Genomic DNA, 27,987 nt, shown 5'->3' with positions numbered 1-27,987 from the left:
CGAGGGGCACCCAATTGCTGGGTCCATGGCAGGTGACCCTGGAAATGCAGAGCTCTGGGCCAGCGATCCCAGCGTCATAGCAAATGGTGCTGATCCCCTCCTGGCGGGCAGGGGATACCAGATCTCACCGGCCGGGGGCGCTGGATCCCTCAGTCTCAGGGGGCGGCCCTGCATTCCGGCAGGTGGCGCTGCAGGCCTCAGTGCCGCCAGGGGGCGCTGTCTCCAGGCTCCCGAACGGTGCTTCCCTGCCGAGGTTAAGGTTGAAGTTTGAAAAGTGCCGGTTGCGAGTGGCTGCGCTGGGGTAGGAAGCCCGGGGGCTGCGTCTGGAGCGGGCCGCGGGGGAAGAGGAGCCATGGCGGCTGGGGAGCCGCGGCAGGTGAGCGGGAGAGACTTGTCTGAGCGGAGATCCGCAGGGGGTCCAGGAGACTGGGCTGGTCAGGAGCCGAGAGTCCCCGCGCTGGGGATCGGGATGAGCCCTTCTGGGACTGGGGCAGGGGAGAGCCTGAGGTGGGGAGGAGGAGAGTCCGGCGGGGCGGGGGGAGAGCCTGAGGGGATTGGGGGGCGGGGGAGGAGAGTCCGGCGGGCGGGGGGAGAGCCTGAGGGGACTTGAGGGGCGGGGGGAGAGCCTGAGGGGATTTGGGGGGCGGGGGAGGAGAGTCCGGCGGGCGGGGGGAGAGCCTGAGGGGCGGGGAGAGAGCCTGAGGGGATTTGGGGGGCGGGGGAGGAGAGTCCGGCGGGCGCGGGGGGGGGGGAGCCTGAGGGGCGGGGAGAGAGCCTGAGGGGATTTGGGGGGTGGGGGAGGAGGAGAGTCCGGCGGGCGGGGGGAGAGCCTGAGGGGACTTGAGGGGCGGGGGGAGAGCCTGAGGGGATTTGGGGGGCGGGGGAGGAGAGTCCGGCGGGCGGGGGGAGAGCTTGAGGGGCGGGGGGAGAGCCTGAGGGGATTTGGGGGGTGGGGGAGGAGGAGAGTCTGGCGGGCGGGGGGAGAGCCTGAGGGGATTTGGGGGGCGGGGGAGGAGGAGAGTCCGGCGGGAGGGGGGAGAGCCTGAGGGGATTTGGGGGGCGGGGAGGAGGCGACTCCCGCGGGCGGGGGGAGAGCCTGAGGGGAGTGGGGGAGGCATGGGGGGACGACAGGGAGACTTAACATAGAGGGACAGTAGTTTAGAAGCGAGAGAAAAATTGGCCTCTGGAAAAATCAGCTAGTGTCTCCCCCAGCTTTTTCCCATTGTCACCTCCATATTCTCCCTTCTTGGGGGGCTTTTATCTGGTCCCCACTTCCCAGGATGGCCTCCTCCCCCCAGGAACTCATTCACTCAGGGCTAGAGTGTTCTCCTGGCTTGCTTGAGAAACTGGACTCTTTAGGAGTCCCCAGTTCCCTTACCCTGAGGCCTTTTTTTCCTTCCACGAGGCTGCGGTTTTTCCACCCAATATGAAGTAGTCAGTCCCTCATCCTGATCTATTGCGTACAGCCCTCTTTCTGCTCATCCCAGTGTATGTGGGGGCACATTCCTCTCATCAGAGTAGACCCTGTGATTCTCAGAACAGACAGAGTTGGCTCTGAATAATGGGGTTATCCTGCACTGATGACGATTATTGGGGTAGTGTCTAAAAGCCCAGTTGGAAATCACCGTTTCTTTGTGCTAGACACCATGCATATACACAATGAAAAAATGTTCTCTGCCCTCAAAAGAACCCCACAAATATGGGCTAAGTTTGCTACAAGGTGACTAAGGGAGGAATGCAAGTGTCTGATAGGTGTGAATTTTAAGGATATGGTTTAGTTATTTAGGATGGCAAAAGGGTTTATTTTAACCAGGAGAAATGGGCTGAGATGGAGAAAGGGAAAACGTAAGATGAATAACAGGAAGCGTTTTCTGTCAGTGGAATGCATTAGTTTGTGGAATACTCTCCTATGGGAAGTGGTGTGTGTGCCCCATCACTTCGGACATTTTAAAAACGAATCTGGAAAAATCTAATCTTGGAGCATAATATGTTACAATCTCATTCTGTGGGCAAGTTAGTGACAGAAAGGTCAGAGAGGTTTAATTTGATTTTTAAAAATCAACAGAATCATAATGTCACCCACTCACTGTCCCCCATGGCCCGACTCCAGGGCCTCAGGTTGGTGGAAATGGGTTGAATTGGTTATCATTCAAATGCTGTTTCTTCCACAAACACAGTGGTGTCAAATATGACAAACCTAGAACAGTCATGTAGATATGTATTTTAGAAAATGTTTAAAAATTAAAATTTTAAATTATACTTTAACACAGGCGTGCATTGCTTACATAAAAAAATCCCTAGAGAATCCACTACAAGGAACATTTCTGAAACAGTCTCTGGGGCAAGGGAGTTCCTGATGTAATAAATAGGTCTTTCCTTCTCTCTGATTTTTTTATTTGTTGTGAGGGGAGGGATAATGTCTGCATAATTCAGAGTAGCAAAGGGGACCAGATCCACAAGTGCTAGAAGTTGATTTATCCCAAACTGGGTGCTGTACTTTTAACTTTTTAAAATAAATTTAGTGTAGGTGAAAGCTGCCATACTCAGGCTTGGTCTAAACACAGAGTTGCACCAGTTTAACTAAAGGCATGGTTTAAAATCCCTTTAGTTAAAAAGGTGCATCTTTGTGTGCAGACTTTCTATATCAGTTTAAACCTTCTGTTGGTTTAGCTTGCATCTGGTGAATGCTGAATTGATATGAGTGTCTATGCAGGGGTTTGCACTGATGTAGCTGAATTGATGGTGATTTCAGTTAAACCAGTGCAATGTCTCTGTGTAGACAAACCCTCTGGTCCCAGCTCTGCGGTGGGTCCTGTGCTGTTGGACCTCATTGCAGTTTCAGGGTTTAACAGCCTAGGAGACTAACCTTCGCTGGGATGCACAGCTGCAGCATGGGCAGTGTCAGCTTCTTGACACCCCACCCAGCATTCGTAAACCAGCTTTGCAAAATGATCATAAAAATGTATCAGCCCAAATGCAAATTCTGCTGTCCTACCCTTTTCTGTGTTGACTGAATAGTATTTTATGTCCTCTAGTGCAGTGGTTCTCAACCTTTTTCTTCCTGAGGCCCCCAACATGCTATAAACATGCTATAAAAATTCCTTGTCCCCCCACCTCATGCCACAACTGTTTTTCTGCATATCCAGTAGCTTAAAAGCCAGGATCGGCATTAGGGGATAGCAAGCAGGGTAACTGCCCGGGGCCCCATGCCACAGGAGGGCCTTCAAAGCTTTGTTGCTCAGGCTGTGGCTTCAGCCCCACATGGCGGGGCTCAAGCTTTGGCTTTCTGCCCTGGTTTATTTTGGCAGACCCCCTGAAACCTGCTCCTGGCCCTGCAGGGGGCCCTGGATCCCTGGTTGAGAACCACTGCCCTAGTACCCCAGTGTTAACAGTGATTGTATCTTCTGGCCCACAGGGGGTAGAAAGAGCCTGTCAACCACAATGCCCTAGGGTATATGCGTTCTAAATATATTTAGAAAATGGACAAGGCAGATAGTTGTCTTTCAGCTATGTGTTTGGCAGTGAGTAGAGTGGAGGAAACGTGCCCTGACACTGCCCACATTGTATCCATTCTGTGGATAAATGAAGGATGTCAGTTTCCAGCGCACTCAGTCCAGTATCTTTTGCCAGCACTAATCTCACACTAAGCAGCTACCCTATAAGTTTGTCAGTACAAATGTGATAGGTGTGTTGCATTTACCTATCCATATGGTTTGGGAAGAGGAGAAATAGGCACACTTTTTCCTAATATTTGTTTAAAATGTAATTAAAAAAAATCAAACTCCTTTTAGTAACTTACTACACACCGGACAAAAGACTTTCTGATTTCCTGACCTAGAGTTGGAACGTTTGGCTGAGTGACTCAAGGGCTCCATGATTCAAGTTCCTCTTGATGAAACCTTTTTTTTTCTTCAGGAATTTGGCTAGATTCCTGGCCTTACTAATTGGGCGAGAACTTCCTGGAGTCAGGATGTTAAACCTGAGCCACTTTGTTTCATTACCAGTCCTAAAGTCTCCTTTTTTGGTTGTCGAGTCTGTAGTGGACCTGACATTGGCTTAAGCCACTAGTAAAAATAGAATTTGTTCTCGCTTTCTCTCTCGTTTTACTATTAAACTGAAATTTAAGCAACACCTGATTAGTGAAGAAATATGGAGAGCCTGCTTATAAGACTAGCTGTGTGATGTGCAACACAATAACAGCATTACAATGACTCAATAATTTTTTGTTTCTGAGCAGTTGGCACGTACCTTGGGTGCTTTGTAAAGTCTTAACCACCCATGACGTGCACCAGTGACTTGATAATGCAAATCCTGATATAGTTTGTTACTATATGTATGGTCTAATATTAAAGATTATGACAGGGAGACAGGACTCCTAGGTTCTGTTCCTGCTCTGACAGCAACTCTGTGAGATTGGGGAATTTACTGAGTGTGGCAGGACCTTTATTTTGCGGCTCTTCATTTTGTACATATATAAGTGAGGATCATGGTAAGTAATTAATCAGTCTTGGGCTATATATATATATATATATATATATATACACACACACATATATGTATGTTTTTCTTGAATTGCTATGGAGCCCTTTAAAACCTCTCCTCCTTTTCTAGAGTCCCCTGCGTGGAGCTGCTTACTATGTCTTCAGCAGTGGATGGAGCCAGGAGCAGGTCTCTGGATAAAGCTCTGGCTGCCCCTGCCTGGGTGGAAAGCCTGTTCATGGGGGAACGTGGGGAAAGTCTGTGCTAACTAAGCTGTATCTGTTTTGGGGCTATAAACAGAGCCTGTCAGTCCAGAGCTATCACCAGTACACCTTTCACCAAAACAAATATGTTTAAAATTGACTTAAAAAGCAAAGCTAAGAGCAGACTTTAATGTTGCCAGATCAATTTAAATGTGAGCAAAATGTTAAAGAAGCCATACTGCTTGCAAATCCCAGCTAGGATGGGTATTGGGACTACAGACTGCCTGCCTTTTCTGGTATAGCTTGTACAGCTGACTTTTTGACTCATTAATTTACAAACAGATGTATGGATTAATACATCCTCAATGATGAAGACTTGGTCATGCATTCACTGAAAGTTAGCGTATGGCTGTTACACCTCTAAAAAGTTCCAGTTGGCATGTAGCTTTGGACAACTGGCAGCTCAAGCCATATTAAAATAAAGATCTGCACCTGTTATATAATGCCAATGTAACTCAGCTTCATGATCATGATGAGGACAAATTACAGCTTCCCTTTGGCACTTATTTAAGACACATAAATATAAATAGACATTAAATAACAAGAAGGCAACCTTTGTGAGGACTCATCTCATTTGTGCATTAATGCGAAGTTGGGGTATATTAAGATCAAAGATGGGCCCCAAATTGCAAAGTTAAAATTTAGATCTGATTTTCCTCAAAGTTGTTGGTGATTGGAATCAAGGTTTTGGTCTGAGACCATCTGTAGTTGAGATGAAGTGGTAGAACGCTATTGATGTGTTGCACACTCACTGTTTTGCTATCACATAATATCTCCAACTCTCTCCCCTTTGGTACTGGTTTTAGGGCATCTATCTCCTGCAAATGAGCAATGGGATGAACCTCATGGATCCAGGGTTCCAGCAGAAACTGGAGGATGAGAAGGAAGTAATTCGTCGAGCTATCCAGAAGGAACTGAAGATCAAAGAGGGGGCGGAAAATCTGCGCAAGGTGACAACAGACAAAAAGAATCTGGTGCATGTAGAGCATGTGCTGAAATCTTCCAATCGGAAACTGGAGCAGCTGCACTGGGATCTCCAGGAGCTTAATGCCCGGATTGTAGTAACAGAGAAAGGGGAGAGCAAAACAGGTAGGTCTTGGGACATAATTGTTGGGCATGATAGCTTCATCAGTAAGCCTAATTATAGCCAATGCTTTAATTTCCTTTTTTTGTTTTCTATCGGAGGCTAATGTGATGGGAAGGAAAAATCTCATCTACCTAGGAGAGGAATCTCAACTGATTCCTGCTTATGTCCAGGTGAGACGGACAGTGTAGAGGTATTGAAGTTTGGAAAGTTGTGATTGACACTAATCGAGATGGAAGGAGGTGATAACATAAATCAGAATGGGCAAAAGACTGATTCGTATGTTGGACATAGGATTGCCTCCTGAACTTCATCTAGGCAGACTTACAGATCTTGGTAGAGAAAATAGGGGCTTTGGAGTAGAATCCAACATGCGAGTTCCTGACAGAGGGATGAATGTGAGATTGGAGGTTGTTGGTATTTTCGGGGCCTGATCCTAAGAAGCCAGCAGTTCTCATATTGGGTCAGTAGTAGGCTAGGGTACGCAACAGCTAGGAGAATTTGTCCTTCAGTTGAGGCCGTATATTGTACGTGTCTTTGAAGATGAAAACCTCATTTATACTCTCCTCCTCATCCCACCTATTACCCTATGAGGGAACCATGAGAAGCAGGGTAATGGAATTCGCTATGTTGTTGCACAGATGGTTCCATGTCCCCGGACCCTTGTCTCTGGGAAAGGAACCCAAACCCAGTGGCAAGGAGGATAGAGGCTCTGAAAAAGCAGCTGCACATTGAGATGAAAGTGAAACAGGGAGCTGAGAACATGATTCAGATGTATTCAAATGCAACGTCAAAGGTAAGCATTGCTGAGTAGAAATAAGCAGGGAGCATTCCACCTTGGAACAATATTTGTTAATAGTGCAAACACACAAATCTTTATTCCAGATCTGAGTGTGACAGGGAGACGCTTTAAGTCAGAGGAGTTTTAGGTTGCATGGCTGAGCCCATCTGTGTGTTCATGAGCTGATACATAGCCCTGTGACAGCATGGTGTACTATCCCATGGGGGAACAGCGTTATGAATACAGGTTGTGTTGGACTCATTGTCACAGGATGTCATTGAGACAATCATTTAGTACAATTCAAATCAGTCTGCCTACTGTGGGGGCTCTTGTACCTTCCACTGAAGCATCTGGTGCTGATCATTGTTACAGACAGGATTCTGGACTAGATAGACCAGGGGTCTGATCCAGTATGGTAATTTATGTTCCTACACTTCAGATACTGATTATGCTTCTGTTCTCTGATATTAGTTACTAATATTAGACATTAGAATGGCTGCCAGCATCTAACACTGGTGGTAGTGCCACTAGATTAGAAACAGATTAAAAAAAAGTCTCAGAAGTGGTAAATCTTGTCAGTCACAGACATGGAGTACTGCCTCCAGAAAAGTCAATCCAGGCTTTGGGAGGTGCAGTACAGGGAGAGGAGCCAAAATATCTGACCAAATAAAATGCTTTGGAATATGACCCTTAATGTGTGACACTATCCCACATCATCAAGTTTCTGATACGATGTACCAAGTTTGTGCAATACTGTTTATTTCAAAAGAGACTTTAAGATGGAGCAAAGTAAATGGTATCTTTGTGTATGAGTTATTTAAAAAAGAGCTTTTTGGGAATTTACTGCTTTCTTATTCATCATGCTTGTTGTGTTTGGCATAATCATATTTAATAATCTGGAGGAGAATAAAAAATAAAGTTTAATTAAGAAGCTTAATTTAACTATATAAGCAAGATAAAGAACTTAGACATTCTGGTTTATTCCACACCTCCACCCATACAACTCTGCCAGCACAATTGACTAGGGAAGCACAATATTGAATCACTTCAACATCAGAATAAACTCTTAGTTGAAAGTACCCACAGGGCAGGACACTGTTACCTATGAAACTCGTCACATCTTTCATAGGTGTCACAGCATATCACAGATCCCTCATCTGGATCTACCATGGTTGGAAATCATCATCCCTGTTGCTTATGCATCTTTTTTGCACAACTGGGCATTGTGTGAAGTTTTAGGACTTTCTGGGGCCCCTTTTAAGGTCTTGTATGTTGTGGTGCCCCATCTTTGTCCTAGTCTAACACATCATTAAAATCCAGTTCTCTCCTGTATGGACCTCCCTAGCCATCTGTAATCTGTCTTGCCAGGACCGGAAGCTGCTGGCAACAGCTCAGCAAATGCTCCAGGACAGCAAGACGAAGATTGAGCTGATTCGGATGCAGATTGTGAAAGTATCTCAGTTGGCAGGTGGAATAGAGGATGCAATGGATCCAGCAGGTAAGATGCTTTGGATATCTGACGTCGCTTGGAGAAGATGTAGCTGAATTATGAAGCCCCAATGCCTGAGATGCTAGGCCACGTGCTTGTCTGATTGTTATATTTATCTCCAACCTTACCAGTGAAGATGGGGGCCACCATCAGTCTCCTGGAGCTACGCATCGAGGAACTGCGACATCACCTATGCATTGAAGCTGCCGTGGCTGAGGGGGCAAAAAATGTGGTGAAGATCCTGGGAGGCAGGCGGGTGCAGGATCGCAAAGTGTTGGCTGAAGTAAGCACCATTGCAGTATTGCTACTTGAAGCATTGTGGTGTCTTTCTGTATGCTGGATAGTAACCTTTTTGTCAGAGGAAAAACAGTATTACAGCTGTTGCCCATTAATGCCCTAGCCCTGTTTTCAGCAATGACATGGTGGCTCCCTACTGCCAAGTCCCATGACACTGGTCTAAATCCTCCAGCACTGCCATAATACTGCAGTCCCTGCTCATAGTGATGTTGCGGCAACTGCTACTCCCAGCAACGGTAACGGTAGAAGGTGATAATTCCCTTGTATAACTGCTGTTACTGGCTGTTTGAGAGATTCTGTGGTTGTCATTGCCATCTGATTCATTGCCGGTAATATGCAATGACTGTTTTTAAAAAAGCCACATATAAAGCTCTCCCATCATATGCTGTTCTTGTGAGAGACGTTACATTTCCAGAACTTGCCAACTGACTTACATCATAAAGCTAGGACAGAAAAAAATGAACTTATAGTAAACTAAACAACACTCTTTCATTTTTCTAATGGTCAGAACAGGAAAATATGAATAAAAAATTTCACTCATTTGCTATGTAACTTTGGCCAAGTCACTTATCCTTTTTGTGCCTCCGTTTACTCATCTGTACAATGAGGATAATACTTATCCCACAGGGCTTTTGTGAGCCATAGTTCATGTTTGTAAAGAGCTTTGAAGGTGTCAGATGAAAGGCTCTATATAAGTGTGAAGTGTTAGTTATAGTAATTATCCAACTTGGGCATTCATTATACCAGTCATTTTTAATTGGAAATCTTTTGGAGTCCAAATTGGTGGCTGCTTGTAGTGCACTGGTGTGTAAGAAACCAGTTTTGGATTTTTGATCCTAGTCTGGTCTTCAAGTCGGAAATACCGTGGTGGGAGCTTATTCAGGACAGAATCCTCCTGACCCTCAGCAGCAGTGAGTTGCGATGAATGAGTGGTGCTGATAGTCCCTTCTTGTCCTTCATGAGCAGGACGGTGCCTGGCCTTTGAGGATGGGAAGTTGGGTCGCTTGTGAAGTGTTAGTAGTACCAAGATCATGGCAGTGGCTATGTACTAGCTTTTTCTCTGCCCCTTGTTACCAGGCTCAGGGTCGTTTGCAAGAATCATCTCAGAAGATTGATTTGCTGCGCTTCTCCCTGGAGCAGCAGCTTAACGAGCTTTCTTCTGATCACCCAAAGCGGGCACTCATCAAGCAGGAGCTAGTGAATGCTTCCTCTCTGGGAGCTCAGCATGTCAGCGTCCAGCCCTTCACTTCACTGATCAAACCCACAGCTCTTACAGGTACCTGAGGCTGCAGGGCATGGGGAATATTTCTTCCCTATATACCCATGTCATGACTGGTGGTTTTTGGGAGGTGGACACTTGTTCCACTAGGAACTGGATCAAGTCCTCAGTTTGTCTCATGTAGGCCACCAAAAAGCTGTCAGGTTGTAATGACTTTAATAGCTACTGAAGGCTGGATTAAAAGTGTAAAATACCTAGACAGCATAAATCTAAAGTTTCTGACTTCCTATGTGGATTGACTAGAATAATTTAACTTTTCTTGAGAATAACACTCTTCGGTGAAATTCCTCAGGTTCATTAGAAGTGAGACTGATGGGGTGTCAGGATCTGCTGGAAAAAGTTCCAGGACGTTCCCGAGTGTTTGGTTCATCTCCCAATCATGGGAGCCCAAGTGACATGAAATCCCTGACCCGAGCACGAGCTGGGATGAGTATTCATGGCCGTAGTACTGCAGCAAAGCACTTGCGGAATGAGGAGCTATGTAGTGAGTATGATATTCCCTGTTGCATCAGTGATGGTGTCTTCTAATGTGCCTGCCACCTTTCAGTCTGGTGTGAGTGCAGTGAGAGGAAACCTGGAAACTTGGCTCCTGAAACAGGGGAAGAGGCTGAATCATTTGGTCTCCTGTCCCCCTTAGTGATCTCCTGTGCTGGAAATCTGATTGGATTGTGTGGCTACCTCCAGCAAGAAGTATATTCCAACTTATGACCATATAAAAGATTGTAACCTACACTTTCTCCCTTGTCCAGATGAGGTGCTCGCTGTGCTCAAAGTGGACAATAAAGTGGTTGGTCAGACAAACTGGGGCCCAGTTAATAACCAGGCTTGGGATCAAAGCTTTGTCATTGAGCTGGATCGGGTAAGACTTTATTTCTGTAGGATGATAGGAATTCCAGGATCTCTTCAGTCTTGTCCTCAGAACCCCTGTGTTGTGTCCCTTTTTTGATCTTTAACTTTATTTGAATTATTTCTGTGGATTTGGTGATATACTTGTCATTCCATTTTTGATCCATCTCTTTACTGGGACTGATAATGTAGCCTTCTCCCCATTCTTAAATCTACTCTAAGTACAGGTTACCTCTAGTATAGCTTCAGTCTGAGCATTTGATGCCCCTCTTCTGTCTCCATATGAGCGGCCATGCTCCATCTTGTACCTGCAATATACCTCACTTTGGGATATTTGGGATGATGTTCAGTCTTATGTAGGAGCAAAGTCAAGAAATTACATGAAAATGAGCAGTCTTTAAAGAAAGTTGTAGCTGCTGAAGGTCTGAAAAGACCAAAGAGGTGGGAAGCAATAGGAATGAGGAAATGTCACTTCTTCCTTGGAGCAGGTCTCTTATACACTGCATCGTTTAGCTGCATGGAATTTCTACAAGGCAGGAAAAGGTGGAGTTCAGAGTGTGTAAGTTATGGGAGTGTGTGTGCGCCAGGCCATTGGCCTTATCCATTACCAAGCTCTCTGCTTCTCTTCTTTCAGTCCCGGGAGCTGGAGATTGCAGTTTATTGGCGTGACTGGAGAGAGCTGTGTGCAGTGAAGTTCTTGCGCTTGGATGACTTTCTTGATAATGAACGCCATGGGATGTGCCTCTCTCTTGAACCCCAAGGGATGCTTTTTGCAGAGGTAAAGGCTCTAGATTTTACCTTTCGCATCCAGAAGAGTCACTGCTTCAGAGGTTTTCTTCGGGTATACACTGAAGTGATAGGTAATTCTGTTGGGTTTGACTCTTCTTGCATTGAGAAGGTTGCAGACAAATGGGTAAACTGAGACATGGATAGGTGAAGTAACCTACCCAAGGTCACACAGAAGTCAGTGCGGGAGCTGGGACTAGAACCCAGGAGTCTTGACTCCCATTTCTCTATTCTAACCTCTAGATACACTTCTACCCTCACTCAAAAGTCTTTATACCTCAAAAGTAATCTGCTTGTCCTCTAGTGGGGAGAGGAGGAGGGATGGTGAGCACTTGCAATTCAAATAGTTTCCATCCCCCTGTTTAGAGTGTGGTATCTACCCTGGAAATAGGTGCTTGTCTGAGAATGGAAGGAGTGAACAGGGAGGATATGTTATACACACATTTATTTAAGCAATTATATAGCTTAACTTTCATTTATTCAGATTCTTAATTTTTTTTTTATTGCTTTTGGGAATGGTGAATGATGCATTTGTTATTTACTAAACGATCAATTTTTTTACCTGAGTTTGTGTGAAGGTCTATGTAGATGGAAATTAGAATTAAATAAAAAATGCACAAAACAGCATTTAAAAATAATTAAATAAAACTACCTTAAATATGCTGGATACATTTAAACAAAGTTAATGAAAAAGTTAATCAAAACATGTTTTGCATTTAAAACTAACTGATTTATTTTATTAAACAAATAAAGTATTATCTGTAATTAATAAATTGAACTGATTGTTTCTTGTCACCATGTCCTTCAGGATTTCAGAAGGAATAGATTTCATCCTCCTGCACTTAATTTTGATTCATAGATTGAAAGAGGAAACCAAGTTTTCCTGCACTTTCAACTCCCAATGATCTCTTAACTTAGGGCTTGTCTATACTTACACGCTGGTTCGGCGGCAGGCAATCGAACTTCTGGGTTCGATTTATCGCGTCTTGTCTGGACGCGATAAATCGAACCCAGAAGTGCTCGCCGTCGACTCCGGTAATCCTGCTCGGCGCGAGGAGTACGCGGAGTCAACGGGGGGAGCCTGTCTGCCGCGTGTGGACCGCGGTAAGTTCGAACTAAGGTACGTCGACTTCAGCTACGTTATTCACGTAGCTGAAGTTGCGTACCTTAGTTCGAATTGGGGGGTTAGTGTAGACCAGGCCTTAGAATGAACTAGTCATTAAACTGAACTAGTTGAGTAAACTGAAATAAAATATATTTGTTCTGCATCTGCTGAAAAATCTGGTTTAGCACATCAACAAACACTGGTGAGAGGTACTTAGCCAGTGACTTTCACCAGTTCACTGATATGACTTTAAAACTTGGCAGCAAACATTTACTACATATTATATGTTTTTATTTAATTTAAATTATTTTAATAGATTATAGTAAACTTAAGCCTTAACATAGATTGCCGTAATTTAAAATGTCATTCTAAATAGGTTTATTTAAAAAAAAAAAGAAGTTTATTTAATTTAAATTTAAAAAATTGATTTAAAATAAAAATCTGATTAAAAAACCAACAATCATTGATTATTACCCACCCTAAGGAGTGGCCTTTATGGCTGATCATGTACATGATCTACACTCAGATGGTTGAGGACAAAAGCACCAACTGAAAACAAGGAAAGAAATACTTTAAAAAGATGAGTGTGTTTATAGCCAGGAGTGACCCTTAAAGGGCCCCCACTGTAATTATCTGGGCACTACATAAAAAACACAGTCTTTGACTTGCTTTTGTTAGGAATCATCAGCAACACTTTACATTAAAGAGGGTGGCTTAATGATTAGGTTTTAATCACCCAGACTGTCTGGAACCATAGGATCAAATCCCATCAGGTTGGGCTTATCCCTTCATCTTTTGAGATCATAAAGGGCTAGTCTACATTGGCAACGCTAAAGTGCTGCCATGGCAGCGCTTTGTTGGGAGAGAGCTCTCCAAGCGCTCTAAAAAACTCACCTCCACGAGGGGCGTAACTGCCAGCACTGGGAGTGTGGCTCCCAGCGCTAGTGCCCTGTCTACACTGGCACTTTACAGCGCTGAAACTTGCTGCGCTTGGGGGTGTGTGTGTGTGTGTGTGTGTGTGTGTTTTTTCACACCCCTGAGTCAGAAAGTTGCAGCGCTGTAAATTGCAAGTGTAGACAAGCCCAAAGTGCATGGAACTCAATTTGTTACGAGATCTTCCAGGTAATCCTTAAAAAACACAGTCCTGTCTCCTTTGCAGGACACAAAAGATCCCAGGGCATCTTTCCTAAATTGGGGTCTGACCCAGTCTCCTTAGCCAAAATTTCCCCCTCTTGTCACTCTTGTGTTGTGGAGTGACTGGCTGCTGCTTCCCACTTTGGAGGTAGCTACATTTCAGCAGTGCTTTATGTATATAATTTGAAAAGTACACTGGCATCAATTGGGATGGAAGACACCTTAGAAATGTTGTGAGTTAGGGTCCCACCAAATTCACGGTCCATTTTGCTCAATTTCACGGTCATAGGATTTAAAAAATAGTAAATTTAATGATTTCAGCTATTTAAATCTGAAATTTCACAGTGTTGTAATTGTATGGGTCCTGACCCAAAAAGGAGTTGTGTGGGGGGGTCTGCTACCCTTACTTCTATCCTACCCTACCCTACCCTAGCGGTACTGCTACCCTTACTTCTGCATGGCTGCTGGCGGTGGCGCTGCCTTCAGAGCTGGGCAGCTGGAGAGCGGCGGCTGCTGGCCAGGAGCTCAGCTCTGAAGGCAGAGCTGCCACCAGCAGCAACGCAGAAGTAAGGCTGGCATGGCATGGTATTGCCACCCTTACTTCTGTGCTGCTGCCTGCAGAGCTGGGCCCTCAGTCAGTAGCCGCCACTCTCCGACCGCCCAGCTCTTAAGGCAGCAGCAGAGAAGTAAGGGTGGCAATACTGCAACCCCCCTAAAATAACCTTGTGACCCCGCTACCCCCGCAACTCCCTTTTGAGTCAGGACCCCCAATTTGAGAAACGCTGGTCTCCCCTGTGAAATCTGTATAGTATAGGGTAAAAGCACACAGAAGACCAGATTTCATGGTCTGACACATGTTTTTCATGGCTGTGAATTTGGTAGGGCCCTAGTTATGAGCCAATCATTCTGCCTTTGTCAGATTCTCTGTACTTCATGTTAATGGATACTTCTAACTTTAATTATTATTATTATTATTATTATTTTTTTTTTTTTAACATAGCACCTGAGGGGAGTAGATAGTGTAACTCACTCTGGAGTCTGCCTGCATATGTGACTCCTAGTTTGCTGAATGGGTGTGAATGGTCTATTTGATCAGAAGGCTAAGCATGTGTCCAGGAGGGAAGTGAACTGCCCTGTTGAGTCTCCTCTGCTTCCCTGGCAGGTGACCTTCTGTAACCCTGTGATTGAGAGACGGTCTAATCTGCAGCGCCAGAAACGTATTTTCCCCAAACAGAAAGGTAACCAACCTGTGAACTGACAGCCACTCCAATTAGGAGCATGTATGGTTATGTGGTTGTCGATGCGGGGGATGGTGCAGCACCCCATGGCTTGAAGTGGTTTCCATTATATACAGGGTTTACAGTTTGGTTCAATGGCTCTCAGCACCCCTACCGTAAAAATTGTTCCAGCATCCCTGGTTTATGGTACTTTTTGGAATGCTTCTGGGTTAATGTATGTGTGTAGGTGAGATCTATTAGAGTGTGGCAATATCTCCTCTCACTAGGGAAGTGATGGAAGCATGGCTGTAACATGGAACGTACATGTTGTAACACTGTTTACATCCATTCCTAACATGATTACAGTGTCAGGGGCTATGATTAGTAGTTTTTGAACAGGATTGTTGCTAGTAGGATCCAAGCCTCAATCTATGTGTGTTCCTACCACCTGTAGGATGACCAGATAGCAAGTGTGAAAAATTGGGACGGGGTTTGGAGGGTAATAGGTGCCTATGTAAGAAAAAGCCCCAAATATCAGAACTGTCCCTATAAAATCGGGACATCTAGTCACCCTAACCACCTGTGCTACCACAGATAAGTGGCAGTGGTGAGAGATTTCCTAGAAAATTTAGACAAAGCCATGGTGTGGACAGGGACATTGATTGTCCAACAAGGCTTTAAAGCTGACACTTCAGCGAGGTGAATGGGTTGGTGGGTGGCACAGCTCATGTGCTCTTTTTCTCCAGAGCTGGAGAGAGAGAGAGAGAGAATTTATATTCTGAAGGCTCTTTGCAATTGGAAAAGCTCGATTTTTTTTTTCTTTCTTTTTTTTTTTTTTAAACAAAAACTTTGATTCTGCAGGAAACAGCAAAAATCATGGAAAGACCTTAAAAACTCATAATCCACAATTTATTTTCACAATTTTTCTGTTCTCAGGCTGAGAGACTTAAATTCAGCATGGAAGTGGGGGTCGAAAATTAGAATATAGTTCCTTCACATTATCTTTTGGCCAGGATCTAGTAGAATATCAGTTTAATAACTGGTACATCCACTGTGTGAGGATTATACCTCGCCATTGCAGGGGTCTGGACGTGATGAAGTGGGAGGTCTTTATCAGCTCCAACTACTAGGACCTTATGAATACTTTCATCGTTACTTACCTATGAGTCTGTCACCTGTTCTGATTGTCTAGGAGATGTAGGTATGGTGCCTCTTGGCCTACCGTCCCCAAATTGGGCCTCTTTTTGGGGTGAGCAAATGGCTGCCTCGATTAACTAGATAGGGCAGTGGTTCATGTACTGCTTGGCATGGTAATCTCAGTAACATTTGGGTTTCTCCTTCTCCAGGAAAGGAGTTTCTCCGAGCTTCTCAGATGAACATAAACATTGCTACCTGGGGTCGTCTAATGATGAGCATCCTCCCTCCATGTAGTTCTATGAGCACGCTAAGCCCCCCACTTCGTACTCCCATTCGTACAGACTTTACTTCTCCATCACGGCTGCAAACTCAAACTGATTCAATGTCCATGTTGGGCAGGTAAGTCTTGTTCTAGTTAATGTTATTCGACAAACTGGAATGGGCACAAAATTAAAACTTGGTGAAACTCCACAGGGTGGTAAAAGACCTTGGTGTGAAAGATCTATGTAGGAAACGTAGCTTGGGCTATTAAGAAAAGCTAATACTGGCTGAGATGGTGTGAACTTTAATGGAGCATTCAGTATTGTAGGGCCACCTCTGATTTATTGTTGACCATTGGACAGATTTCCAGAATCACGGTTCTTCTTTGAGTATATGCTCCTATGGGTGCTCCATCATAGGATGTGCATGTGCTTGGGCACTCTCAATTGGAGATTTTAGCTAGCAGTGTCTAAAGGTCTGCGTCTGCGCACTATGCCTCTGCATGTTCCTGTGCAGGGGCATATAGGCAGGTGCAAATATGTCGCCACTGCAGTTCCTTCTCAACTGCCCTCAGCTCAAGATGGTTCAGAATGGTGTTTGCTGTGTTCTCAGACCCAGGGGGTCAGGTGGGCTTGCACTTGGGTGGCTAGCCCGAGCTGCCACCAGGGTCACAATGTCCACACTGCTATTTTTAGGCGCTAGCTCAAGGTGAGCTAGCACGAGTCTGTCTACTCACAGTGGAAATCACACCTCCCCGTTGCAGTGCTGACATGCTGTTAGGATTCTATCATGCTGGCCATTGTTCAGTGTGGACCTAGCCCACCGACAGCAGTTCGGGCCCCACGGCAGAACTGTCAATGGGTCCGAGCTGCTGCCGGCTGCGCTGCTGGTGCCCAGCGAGCTGCCGGCACAGCTAGGGCTTTCCACATGCCCACCCGGTTGCCTTTACCACCGTTGGTACCACCCCGCGTGCACCTATGAGCCCTGTGGCCTGCCTGGGCTATTTAAAAGGGCCTGGGGCTCCCAGCCGCTACCACAGCAGTGGCAATGGCTGGGGGCCCCCAGGCCATTTAAAATCACTCAGGCCTCTGGGCAATTGCCCTCTTTCCTCCCCCCCCGTCGGTGGGCCTGGTGTGGACCAATAATTTGGTGTCTCAATCTGGGGTCATAGTAGAAGGATCCAGTCTGAGGTGGTCATTTTCCTGCAAAATCTGAGTGACCACAAGCAGATAACTCTTTGTAAACAGGACTTGTGAGAGGCTCACGTGAGAAGGAGTGGGTAACAGATCTCCATCTAATGGTCTAAGGCCCATTCTCACTTTGTTAAATAAAATTAATGGTTCATCAGCAATCACTCTTTCACATGTTTCCACTCATTTCTTATGACATAGCATGACATTGGGAAAATGAATTTGGGAGTGTGATGGTGGGGGAAAATAGGCAAGTGCATGGCCTGCTTCAATGCCTTTTCACCTAAAGTCAAAAGCTGCTTTAACTTTTATCAGTACTAAACTTAACTTTATTTGGTCAAATGATAAATTATCCAGGCCCAAACTCAAATGTGGCACATGTTCTCTTCATTATATACTATCTGAATACTATACAGGGCCACAGTTTAACTGGTGCTGGTATAGATCGTAACCTTCTTTCCTGTGGTTGCAAATAACCTAACCACCAACTTGAATGTGTTCCAAAGCTACGTATTATAGCTTTTAGATTTGCTCCTCTAAAAGAGGATATTTTTCACTGGTCCATTAGCCCTTGTAAGAAGGAAGATCAAGTTAGTTATTAAGCTAAACTTCATTTCTGTGATGCAGTCAAAAAATAGATGTTTACTTTAAATTGTTCATCAGATGGCCGTTTTATTTATAGGCATTTCTATAACTTTCATCACTCGTAATGTCAGAGTGCTAGGTATCCTGACATGAGTATAAACACCAGCAGCATAATAAAGGCTTATTTCCTTACAATTAATTTTAAAGGCGTATACTACCTGTTGATTTCTCACAGGCTTGAATCCCAGGTATGAATCAGGGAGTCTTACTGTCCAGTGCATTTAGGATTAATTTAAACCTTGCTTGTGTAATTCTGGGACTGCACTAGTGTCCGCTGTACCGTATTCTATTCCACAGTGACCTCTTTAAAAATTTCTTCCAAATGCAGTGACTATCCAGTGGTTAAACTGATATTTGGCGAGGAACCTCCCCCTAAGCCTCCACGCCTTTTTTTGACAGCAGATTCCAAAGAGGTTGCTCCATCTCCTGCAGACTCTCCGGTAAGCATCTGGGTTGATAGAGAGATTTTTGTGTGTTGATCAGGTTTCTTTAGTGGGTTGGGCCCTGCCCTTTTCTCTCAAATCCAAGTTTTTTGACTTCTTTATAACCCTCAGGAAATTAGTGACTCCTTGATTAAGACTGGCTAATATCCAGGGATTTGGGGTCCAGTTGGGTGACTGGGCCTTGGGCTTTTGGTCACTCAGAAGTGGGACGGATCTGGACGCTAAGGGGAGGTGCTCCATCTCCCCAATCTATAAATTGCCTCCCCTTGCAGAAACAAAGTGGCAGGCAGGTCACCTTGGGATTTCAGGCCAGAAGTGGGGAAGAAGTATCTGCATGAGGAAAGCGGGGACGCAGAGCTTGCAGGTGCTGTAAAACAGGAGGGCATGTAAAGCTCTCTTCCTGGGTGAGCTGGATGGGAAGGAAGAGGGGATCTCATTCACTGAGGGAAAGGAGCAGTTGCTGGGGGAGAAGTAGAGGTGCAAGTTTTCAGTGCTGAAATAGTTAAATACCTATGCCCTGACACATACCTTACTCTTCTAATTAGTGTGCACCCACAGATGAAAGTGCATTCTCTCCGGTCACCAGAGTTCTCTAGAATTGCACTGAGACATGTGAAGTGACTTTCTGGAAAAGTCATGGTTCATCCTAGACTTTTTCAAATGGGTATCCACACTAGGGGCTGACTCCAACAGGGAGATAGAATCTTATTATTGCATTGCTCAGTACATAGAAATGGTTTAAGTAGCCATAGACAGTCTGTGTTCGTGTGCTGTGTGGGCCATGCTTCACTCACAACAGAGACAATCCCTGTTTATATCACAAGAAGAACATTCTCTCTGGTCACTGCTGGGTGACACAGATGGAGGCTTGGGTGTGGGTTTTCCAGTCTGTTCTGATCTGATCCAGTGGGACTTTGCAAACACCATTCCACAGAACTAGATGTGGTGATTTTCTCTCCATTCAGTGTCTGAAGAGGCTACATGTGGAAGAGAGGACTCGCAGCTCTGCTGTAACAGAAACACCAAATTGGGCTTCTCAGAGGTAATTGTGGACAGCATGGGGCTCTTTTGGGCACAAGGAAAGGGGATATTGAGCTGAAATTTTTGACCATCAGTCTTAAGTTCTGTTAAATAGGTATTATGACATCTAATTAGGAAATTAATTTCTCAGTAACCGACTTTTCATACTGTATTTATATAGTACAAGGAAAACTCTGCATTTTACCTTATTTATCCAGATGCCTGCATAGCATTGTCTGTGTAATGACCCTTGATCATTACCCTATTAACAGGCTGTGCAATACAATTGAGTGAATCTTTCTAGTAGAAGGTAAAATAATTTAACTGCCCTCAAATGGCTCCTCATTTTTAAGCATTTTAAATTCTCTAGGGCTTAAACATGTGAGCTATTTAGATATACCTCTCTGAATACTAAGTAACATACTTCAAAAGCACCCCCCAGTAGACCGCACCCCTTGTTTATTATATTAATGTAGTTATTTGAGATAAATTAGTCTCCATTGCATGGGAGGCATACATAAAACAATAAAGTTGTTTGTAGAGTCTAATGCTGCTACTGGGCTGTATATAACAAGGATACAGACTAAAAAAATGCAACAAGAAAATGCTAGGCAAAAAACACAACAACAATAATATTGAACCATCAGTTATGTAAAAATGCATGAATAACAAAATAAACATTAACTGATCAACAGCTTCAACTATTTCCTTATGTAGGAGTATTAACGTATCAGTCCTTTCACCCTCACTTTGGAGGTTTGTAGTTGGTAGCAAGGACACAGTCAGTCACATACATTGACTTACCTACCATCTCTCTGGGAGGGATGTTTGTGTCTTTCTAGGCTAGATTCTTAGGCCTTCAATTCACTCACCAGAGGAGAGGGAAACCTCTGCTCCCAGCAAACGATGTTCCTAGACTAAGCCCTTTTAACTGCCTTTTTATTTTTTCCAAGAGATCCTAGAATCTACAGTTTTAGTTTCCTTGGTAACAGCATGTGGCCAGCATAATGTTTCATGGCATCTGTCCACTCAGCTACACATTTTGTATTCCCCTTTTTGCCCTCCAACACCCCCACTCTCCCCTCATCACTACCTATCCCTATCTAAGAACTAGAATCCTTCTCATCCTAGCAGCACCCCAGACTTGGTCTCCTCCCATATCCCACCACCAACCTTTTGTTCTTCTATCGTTGTCCTGACAGCACCTTCATATTTACATGGTCTTGTCCCACCAGCTACCCTCTAGCTTCCTTAGGCTTGGCTTCTTGCTGTGTAAACCTCCTTTCCTTTGGTATCCATTTCTGACCTTTGAGTTTACTATGTCTTGTCCTAGTAGTGCTTTCTCTGTTTGCCTGCAGGAAGAGGGCTGTTCAGCTTCAGGATTTTCACTGCATCGCCATGCTGGGACGAGGGCACTTTGGGAAGGTAGAGTGGGAATAAGGGGCTTCCTTGGAGGGGGCGGGTGCAAAGCTGGCCCCCTCTCTTTTTCCACCTCTGCATCTCATAGTTTGAGAGTGGAAATGTTCCAAAAGGGGAAGAGGCTCATTCAACTGTAAATGGAAAAATCAGCTCCTGCCCCACAAGGAAACAGCTGATATTCCTGTTAATAAGAGGGTCTTTTGGGTGTTTAGGGATTCCAAGGCTGGAGAGAACCTTTAAGGGCTCAGGTTCCTCCACCTATCCTCTTTTCACATGCCCCATGTAGTTCATATGCCTCTAGCTCCAGAGCCCATCAAGGTCACTCCTTGCATCATCCATAGGGGTCACTAGAGAACAGCATTAGGTGATCTTCCTCTCCAAAGATGGAGCTCACAACTCCTGGGTAGTTGGAGCACTGAGTGGCTATAAAATCATAGGACCAGCTTTGACACTCCAGATTTTAAAAACTGCATAATTTAAAATGAGTTCCATCTGGAGCTATTCACTGCAGAGCATTCAGGAAAATAAAAAACCCTCCTCGGAGTTGCTTGGCCTTGGCTTTGACAATGACTCTCTGGAATGGACGGGAGCAGTTTGTGTGAGTGTCTGCTGGCTGTGTGGGTGGGCGTCCAAGTAGCCAGATGAAAGAATCTCAGAATGACTGGGAGTGCTGGATTATTGTCTTTCAGGTGCTGCTAGGTCAATACAAGGCAACAGGGAAGTTGTACGCTATCAAAGCCCTAAAGAAACAAGACATCATTAGCAGAGATGAGATTGATAGGTGAGTCTCTGACCAGAGGGAGCACTTCCACCAGAGGCTGTGAGATCACCTCTCTAATCATGTCAATCTCAGCACTAATGTGGTAGTGGATCCCTCTTAAGCATCAGAGGGCTAGAATCAAGACTTGAAGGAAGCTTATAATGGTGTCTAGCAAAATAACACTCACCTGGGGGGAAAGAGAATAAAACTGGGGTTTGGGAACTACACAAGATGAATGTCATCTCCCTTTTTTGTTTCTATAACTCTAAGTGTAAAAATATCCCCCTCTATACTTCCATCTCCAAACATAGGCTTCTCTGCAGAGCTTTGGCCCTGACATTTTCTTTCTTTGAACCTGACAGCTTGAACTGTGAGAAGCGAATCTTTGAAGTGATCAACTCCTTCAGCCACCCGTTCCTGGTGAATATGTTTGCATGTTTCCAGACGCCAGATCATGCATGTTTTGTGATGGAATACACCCCTGGTGGTGATCTCATGATGCACATTCACTCTGATGTCTTTCCAGAACATGTGACGCAGTGAGTTAGCTTGTTTCAGGTTTCAAAGTACCATAGATGTTAGACTTGGTTCTCAAGTCTCTGTAGTGAAAACTCTTCGTCTTTCTCAGGTTTTACACAGCCTGCGTAGTGCTTGGACTCCAGTTCTTACATGAGAAGAAAATTATTTACAGGTAACATAACAGTAAAGTGTAAGAAGCCCAGCAACCCAAATATTAAATTGCCCATTTAGCCACATGTGCAGTTTGTAGCTCACTGCTATGCTGGGGTTTCTTTAGCACTCTGTCCAGCTAGCCAGCTCAGTGACATTTCACATTTCCCTCCCACCGCTCCTGCCATCACATTCAAGAGTTTAACTGGATCCTTTCCACAGTTGACTGGAATGAGTTGGCAGAAATACAACACATCCAAACCTGTGTCTGTATTGACCATACCAACTTACTGTTAACCATGCCAGGGAATGTCATTAAGAAACTGTCTGTCAGACATATTGCCAGTGAGCCATCCACGCTGAAGCAGAGATGAACTGGGGGGAGGTAACGTGTGTCCTCTTTCCAGGGGCATCCTGGCAATGGGGCCTGCTATTAGCAGGACACATCCTTTGATAACACAAGCCCCTCCTTGCACAGAGCCATTTACAGATGCTCTTAGGAAAATAAATTAATAAATATAATAGTCTGTGAAGAGCATCCTCTAAGGAAATATAGTATTTGAGAAAGTGCAATCTCTGTTCATTGTTCATTCTACTTCCCTCTTCCTAACAGCTGGTGTTATGCCATAGGAGCCGACTCCGGGGGTGCTCCGGGGCTGGAGCACCCACGGGGAAAAATGGTGGCTGCTGAGCACCCACCGGCAGCTCCCCTATCAGCTTCCCCACATCCCTCCTAGTGTCTCCTGCCTGCCGGCGGGCTCTGCAGATCAGCGCCTCCCCCTCCCCCCCCTCGTGCCTCCTGCCCACCGCGAACAGCTGGTGGGCAGGAGGCTGGGAGGGAGGGGGGGAGGAGTGAGGATGTGGTGTGCTCGGGGGAGGAGGCAGAACTGGGTGAGAAGAGGCGTAGTGGAGTCTTGGGGGAAGGGGTGGAGTAGGGGCAGGGCCTGGGACAAAGCTGGGGGTCGAGCATCCCCTGACACTTTGGAAAGTTGGTGCCTGTGCGTTATGCCAATTCCCAGACTTCACCCCCCATTCTCTTCCTCCTGTGTCTGCAGGGACCTGAAGTTGGATAACTTGCTCTTAGATGCTGAGGGCTTTGTGAAGATTGCAGATTTTGGGCTGTGTAAGGAAGGTGAGCAACTTTGATGGAACCAAGATTGAGCCATCACCCTTACTGGAGAAACTGAGCATCTAGGGTTTGGTAACATGTTCACAAGCGCAACTTGTGGAATTGCTGTGCTAACACAATTGTGTTCATCCCACTTAAAGAAATCCTTCCTATCTGACCACTATGAAGTTGGGAGCAGTTCCTGTTCCTTCTCTCTGGGTAATTTATAAAGGGGTTTATAATGCACTTGACTGTTCAGAGGAGCCAGGATGCAGCATCATACAGGCTTGTTTTCCTTGTCCTTGCTATGTGGTTATATGATAATTGTGGCTGAAGGAAGTTTCTTTGCGTTGCTGTTTAAATAAACAGTGTCTTTACATTCCTTCTTTGCGCCTCAGCTTAGAAACACTAAAAAGACAAGCTACTAGAGTCCTTAGTGAAGATTCCATGTTTCCTCAAGAGTGCATGGACATGGGTGGGCAAGTGTCCTGCAAGATCAGAGGCAGATCCTCCTTGGAGTAATGTATTAATGCCAGTTCTCCTCTCTTTGCCCACCTGTCTCTATCCTCAGCCATGTTGTCCATCGTCCAGTATCACCGTCCCTGCTGTCATCACCTACATTGCCTGTTATGCTTCCAGAAAATGTGATGATGCATAACCAATTGGGAATGTGTATGGTGTATTCATAAAGGCATTTTCTCCACAGGGATGGGTTTTGGGGACCGCACTAACACTTTTTGTGGCACCCCTGAATTTCTGGCTCCGGAAGTCCTGACAGACACCTCATACACGCGGGTAGTGGACTGGTGGGGGCTTGGTGTGCTCATTTTCGAGATGCTTGTTGGTGAGGTGAGACCATTTTCCTCTGGGGAAAGGGAGAGGTGGGCCTCACCACATGACATGAGTGGTCACGGGATGGGTGCACCTAACTGCTCTTCATTTATGTCTTTAAAATAATTTAAGTGAATAAAAGTACATCTTTGGGTTCCCCTTGCATTAAAAGTGTGATTCCTATAATTGCTTTTGTGGTGATTTGAAACCAGCTATAGCAGCCTAACATTCCTAATTCTGTTTTCTCCAATAAGGATCCTTAGTATTTATATCACGTTTTCCTCATTCATAGCACTTGCCAAACCCTACCTAATCCTTCCAAAACTCCGAAGTATTATCATCCCCATCTTACAGTGTGATAAACGAACAGTAGGATACAGATACTATGCATGTAAAATAATAACATGTTTCCACTGCAGTCTCCATTCCCTGGAGATAATGAAGAGGAGGTCTTTGACAGCATTGTCAATGAAGAGGTCCGCTATCCGCGATTCCTTTCTTCTGAGGCACTTCCTATCCTCCGCAAGGTACTGCAATGGGATCTCCCTGGTTTTACTGAGGCCTCAGCACAAGTAGAGCCAGAGAGACACTCTTCTAACTAGATGGCATTTCCACTTGTGTGTGTGCGCTTCCAGAGGTATCCACATATTCTACAGGGAACCCTTAAAATACACACACACACACACACACACACACACTCTTTTATCTCTTAATTTCTCATCCTTGACACCTCCATACACACATGCCATCTGTATAGCCATTGAGGATTAAGCAGGGTTCCTATTGGAGTCTATCTTGCCAATTCTCAAATGGACAGATGTTAAATAACTCTAGGGTAGGGATGTCAGATTTATTCTGTGGATAGGGCTAAATTTCATTTTTAATTATCAGTGGATCAGTGTATATAGTTAAGGCTTATATGCTACTTAGAGTCCACAGTGGATCACCCACTGATATAAATGGATGGTTTACAATGGACTAAACTTGAGTTTAGTGCTGACTGGTTATGGCCCTGCCATGAAGGGAGCAAGTGGAAGAGATTGGATGGTTGCTGCTCTGTTTTCTCTCTGGAATATTGTTCATGTCCCTCCTTGTTCCATGTGTTGAATTTGTCTATTGGTCTTTTCTGCAGCTTCTCCAGAAATGTCCAGAACGTCGCCTTGGGGCAGGAGAGAGGGACGCAGAGGAGATTAAAAACCAGCCCTTTTTCAAGGTAAGAGCTTAGCCCCCTGTGCCCCTTTGTGCTCATATGTCTGAGCTGCAGGAGAGCTATTTGCTTTCTGTTGCTATAGAGGCAAACTTGCCTGTTTCTTTTGGTTAAAAATGAGACTCTCAACAGCAGCTTCTCTGACACGTGGTCCCTAAAGCCAAACGTTTATCTCCATAACAAGTCACTTTCAGAACCTCCTGATCAAAGACTGTTTTCTGTTACCATTAGGCTTCCAAGCACAGGATCTTTATTTCAATATATGCAGCTCCAAACTGAGTCTTAAATGTCCCCCACCTCTTAATTTCAGGCATCCAATCAAACATCTCCCCTATAGCATGGGAATTCTCTTGCTGTGGGTATACAGATGCAGGTACCATCATACAGATTGTCTGGCAATCACCATCTCTGAATTCGGGAGGAAGGTTTGAGCAGTTAGAATATAAAACTTGAACTGTCAGTGTGTTCACAGAGGAATATGAACGCTGAATAGCATAGGGTGGAGAGGATGCTATAATCTATACATAGTGAAGGAAGGCTACTGAGGCACTAACACTTTGAATACTAAAACCAACTGTATAAAACAGTTGAGCTTTATCAATGTCCAGGATTATCCTGTCATAAATGCTAATATTTGTAAAGAGCTACGCCAGGCCCTATAGCAATGAAAACACTCCTTTGGGTAGCCCCTACACAGAGAACTGCTTAATGGCCTCCTGATAAGAGCTTATGGTTCTAGTTTAGTTTTGTCTCTGCTGAATAACAGTCTGAGCTGTAGCTTTGTTTCTTGGCTGGCATTCTGAAGAGCAGCCTTAGGTTTCATGGAAGACTCTGGTTTAGGAGTGATCTCTCTCTTTCCAGTGGTGCACCTCATTTTGGTTATCTTGGCACTTCTGTTTTCTAGCCTTGTAGAAATCAGGCATGCTGCAGCTGATCTGGAAGGGAGGAAGGATACATAACACTACTGTTTCCTACCTACTATCTCACAATTTGTTAGTCTGTTCTTGGTGCCAATCTGGTTTTGTAATTTCCTCTATTTACAGGAGATTGACTGGGATGCCCTGTTTGCCAGAGCACTGAAGCCCCCTTTTGTGCCTTTCTTAAGAGCTCCCACTGACATTAGCAACTTTGACGAAGAGTTTACCTCCCAGAAGCCAATCCTGACTCCTCCAGATGAGCTCCCTGTCCTGACCCCTGAGGAACAGGCTGCCTTTAAGGACTTTGACTTTGTCTCCAGACACCTTCTGGAAGTCTGATTGCTGTGGTGTAAGGAGCCCATGCAGACCACTACTACCCTGAGAGATCCTAGAGAGGAACTTGCAACTGACTATTGGAAGGTCAAATTAATAACAGGCAAAGATTATTCATAGGTCTGGTAATATTAAGGATTGTAGAAAGCAAACTGTTCTGCAAGCTGGTTGCTCTACTGCATTGTTCAGTGTGTGCAAATGCTAATAGGAAGAGTACTGGATATGAGCTTGAAGAAGGTTCATGCTTGCTGGCTGTGTTTGAAACAGTACCTGGCTGTACGCTGATGCCACCATTGGATAGCTGTGGACACTCACAATTTAAACTGGATTTCATTTAACAATGTATCCAAATGAAATAGAGCCTTCACCCCCTTCCCAAACAAACTCCTCTACCTCTGCAGCAGGGCCTCGCAAGCTGCCTAGCTTTCTCAGCACTGGATGATCATCATCAGCAGAACTGGCACTTTCCACCTATTTTCTAAGAGAAGAAATGTGGCACTATTTCTTCTTTGCAAAGGATTTAGGCCCAGTTGTGTTCATAGTTTGGGGGTGTGTGCAGTGGCTTAATACAACCAGAATGATGAAGGTTGAGTTTGGAAACTGCCCAGATGTTACAAGCTGAGATCTTAGCCTTGCTTTGTAAAAAACTAGATTATTTCTACTCTCCTGCTAAATCTTAATTCCTGTCTTTAATAAGAACTGATTTAAAACCCTACAAACTTTGCACATATTGTTTATTGTAAATTAGAGACTCTCCCTTCTGATTAAAACTTATGCCTTTCCTCCCCCTGGCTTGTTAGAACATATCAGGAGCTGGGAGAACACAGATCTTCTGCTTAACAGAGAGAGTGTTCTTTATCTCTGTAAATGTAATGTTAATACTATTTCCCTTTCCTTCTTCCTTTCATAAGAGTCTCTTGTCACTCCAGCTGCTCGGATCTGTCCCCTCTGTATGTGTTATCTTTATTGGGGCCAGGTATGTCACTTTAATGATTGCACTCAGGCTATTTCTCCAGTTTTTTTTACCTTACTATGTATATGCTGTATTTTTCTCAGATAATATAAAATATTGTGGATGTTTATCGGAAAAAATAATAAATATTGGTTGTGAAACAACTCTGGCTAGAAAACAGCTTAAATCTAGAATAATTTGTATCGAGACCAACTTCATTTGGTGCTCAAAATGCAGAAGTATGAGTATGTTCTTGTAGTAGCAGTGCTGTAATTAGCACTTTTAATTACTATTTAAACATTGCATTCTGACTGTGAAACTGTTTTGCAGAGTGC

At 44.7% G+C, this 27,987-nt stretch overlaps 1 protein-coding gene across 2 annotated transcripts; it reads left to right on the top strand.

The window, feature by feature from the left end:
- Positions 1 to 352: 352 nt before the first annotated feature.
- Positions 353 to 26,706, top strand: PKN3 (protein kinase N3). Of its 2 annotated transcripts, none has more exons than XM_065418706.1 (22): positions 353 to 376; positions 5,549 to 5,831; positions 6,468 to 6,622; positions 7,976 to 8,105; positions 8,228 to 8,379; positions 9,471 to 9,669; positions 9,965 to 10,156; positions 10,422 to 10,531; positions 11,153 to 11,296; positions 14,706 to 14,781; positions 16,107 to 16,287; positions 18,322 to 18,433; positions 19,402 to 19,478; positions 20,815 to 20,881; positions 21,565 to 21,656; positions 21,998 to 22,174; positions 22,264 to 22,326; positions 23,360 to 23,436; positions 24,119 to 24,261; positions 24,663 to 24,770; positions 25,376 to 25,456; positions 26,494 to 26,706. In XM_065418706.1, exons 1-22 carry the CDS (start codon positions 353 to 355, stop codon positions 26,704 to 26,706), a joined length of 2,856 nt encoding a protein of 951 aa, XP_065274778.1. The 2 variants fall into 2 exon arrangements, with proteins under 2 accessions (XP_065274778.1, XP_065274777.1); XM_065418705.1 differs by having other exon boundaries at positions 16,107 to 16,296.
- The last annotated feature ends 1,281 nt before the right edge of the window (positions 26,707 to 27,987 follow it).

Source organism: Emys orbicularis, chromosome 18 (assembly GCF_028017835.1).
Source record: "Emys orbicularis isolate rEmyOrb1 chromosome 18, rEmyOrb1.hap1, whole genome shotgun sequence".
NCBI lineage: Eukaryota > Metazoa > Chordata > Testudines > Emydidae > Emys > Emys orbicularis.
Note: the sequence above shows the minus strand (reverse complement) of the source record. Positions and strands in the feature narration are given on the sequence as shown.

Coding starts and splice junctions, on each gene's coding strand:
- PKN3 (XM_065418705.1), top strand. CDS start 353: ATGGCGGCTGGGGAGCCGCGGCAG. Junction 9,670..9,964: donor CAAACCCACAGCTCTTACAG/GTACCTGAGGCT, acceptor GAAATTCCTCAG/GTTCATTAGAAGTGAGACTG. Junction 14,782..16,106: donor TATTTTCCCCAAACAGAAAG/GTAACCAACCTG, acceptor CTCCTTCTCCAG/GAAAGGAGTTTCTCCGAGCT.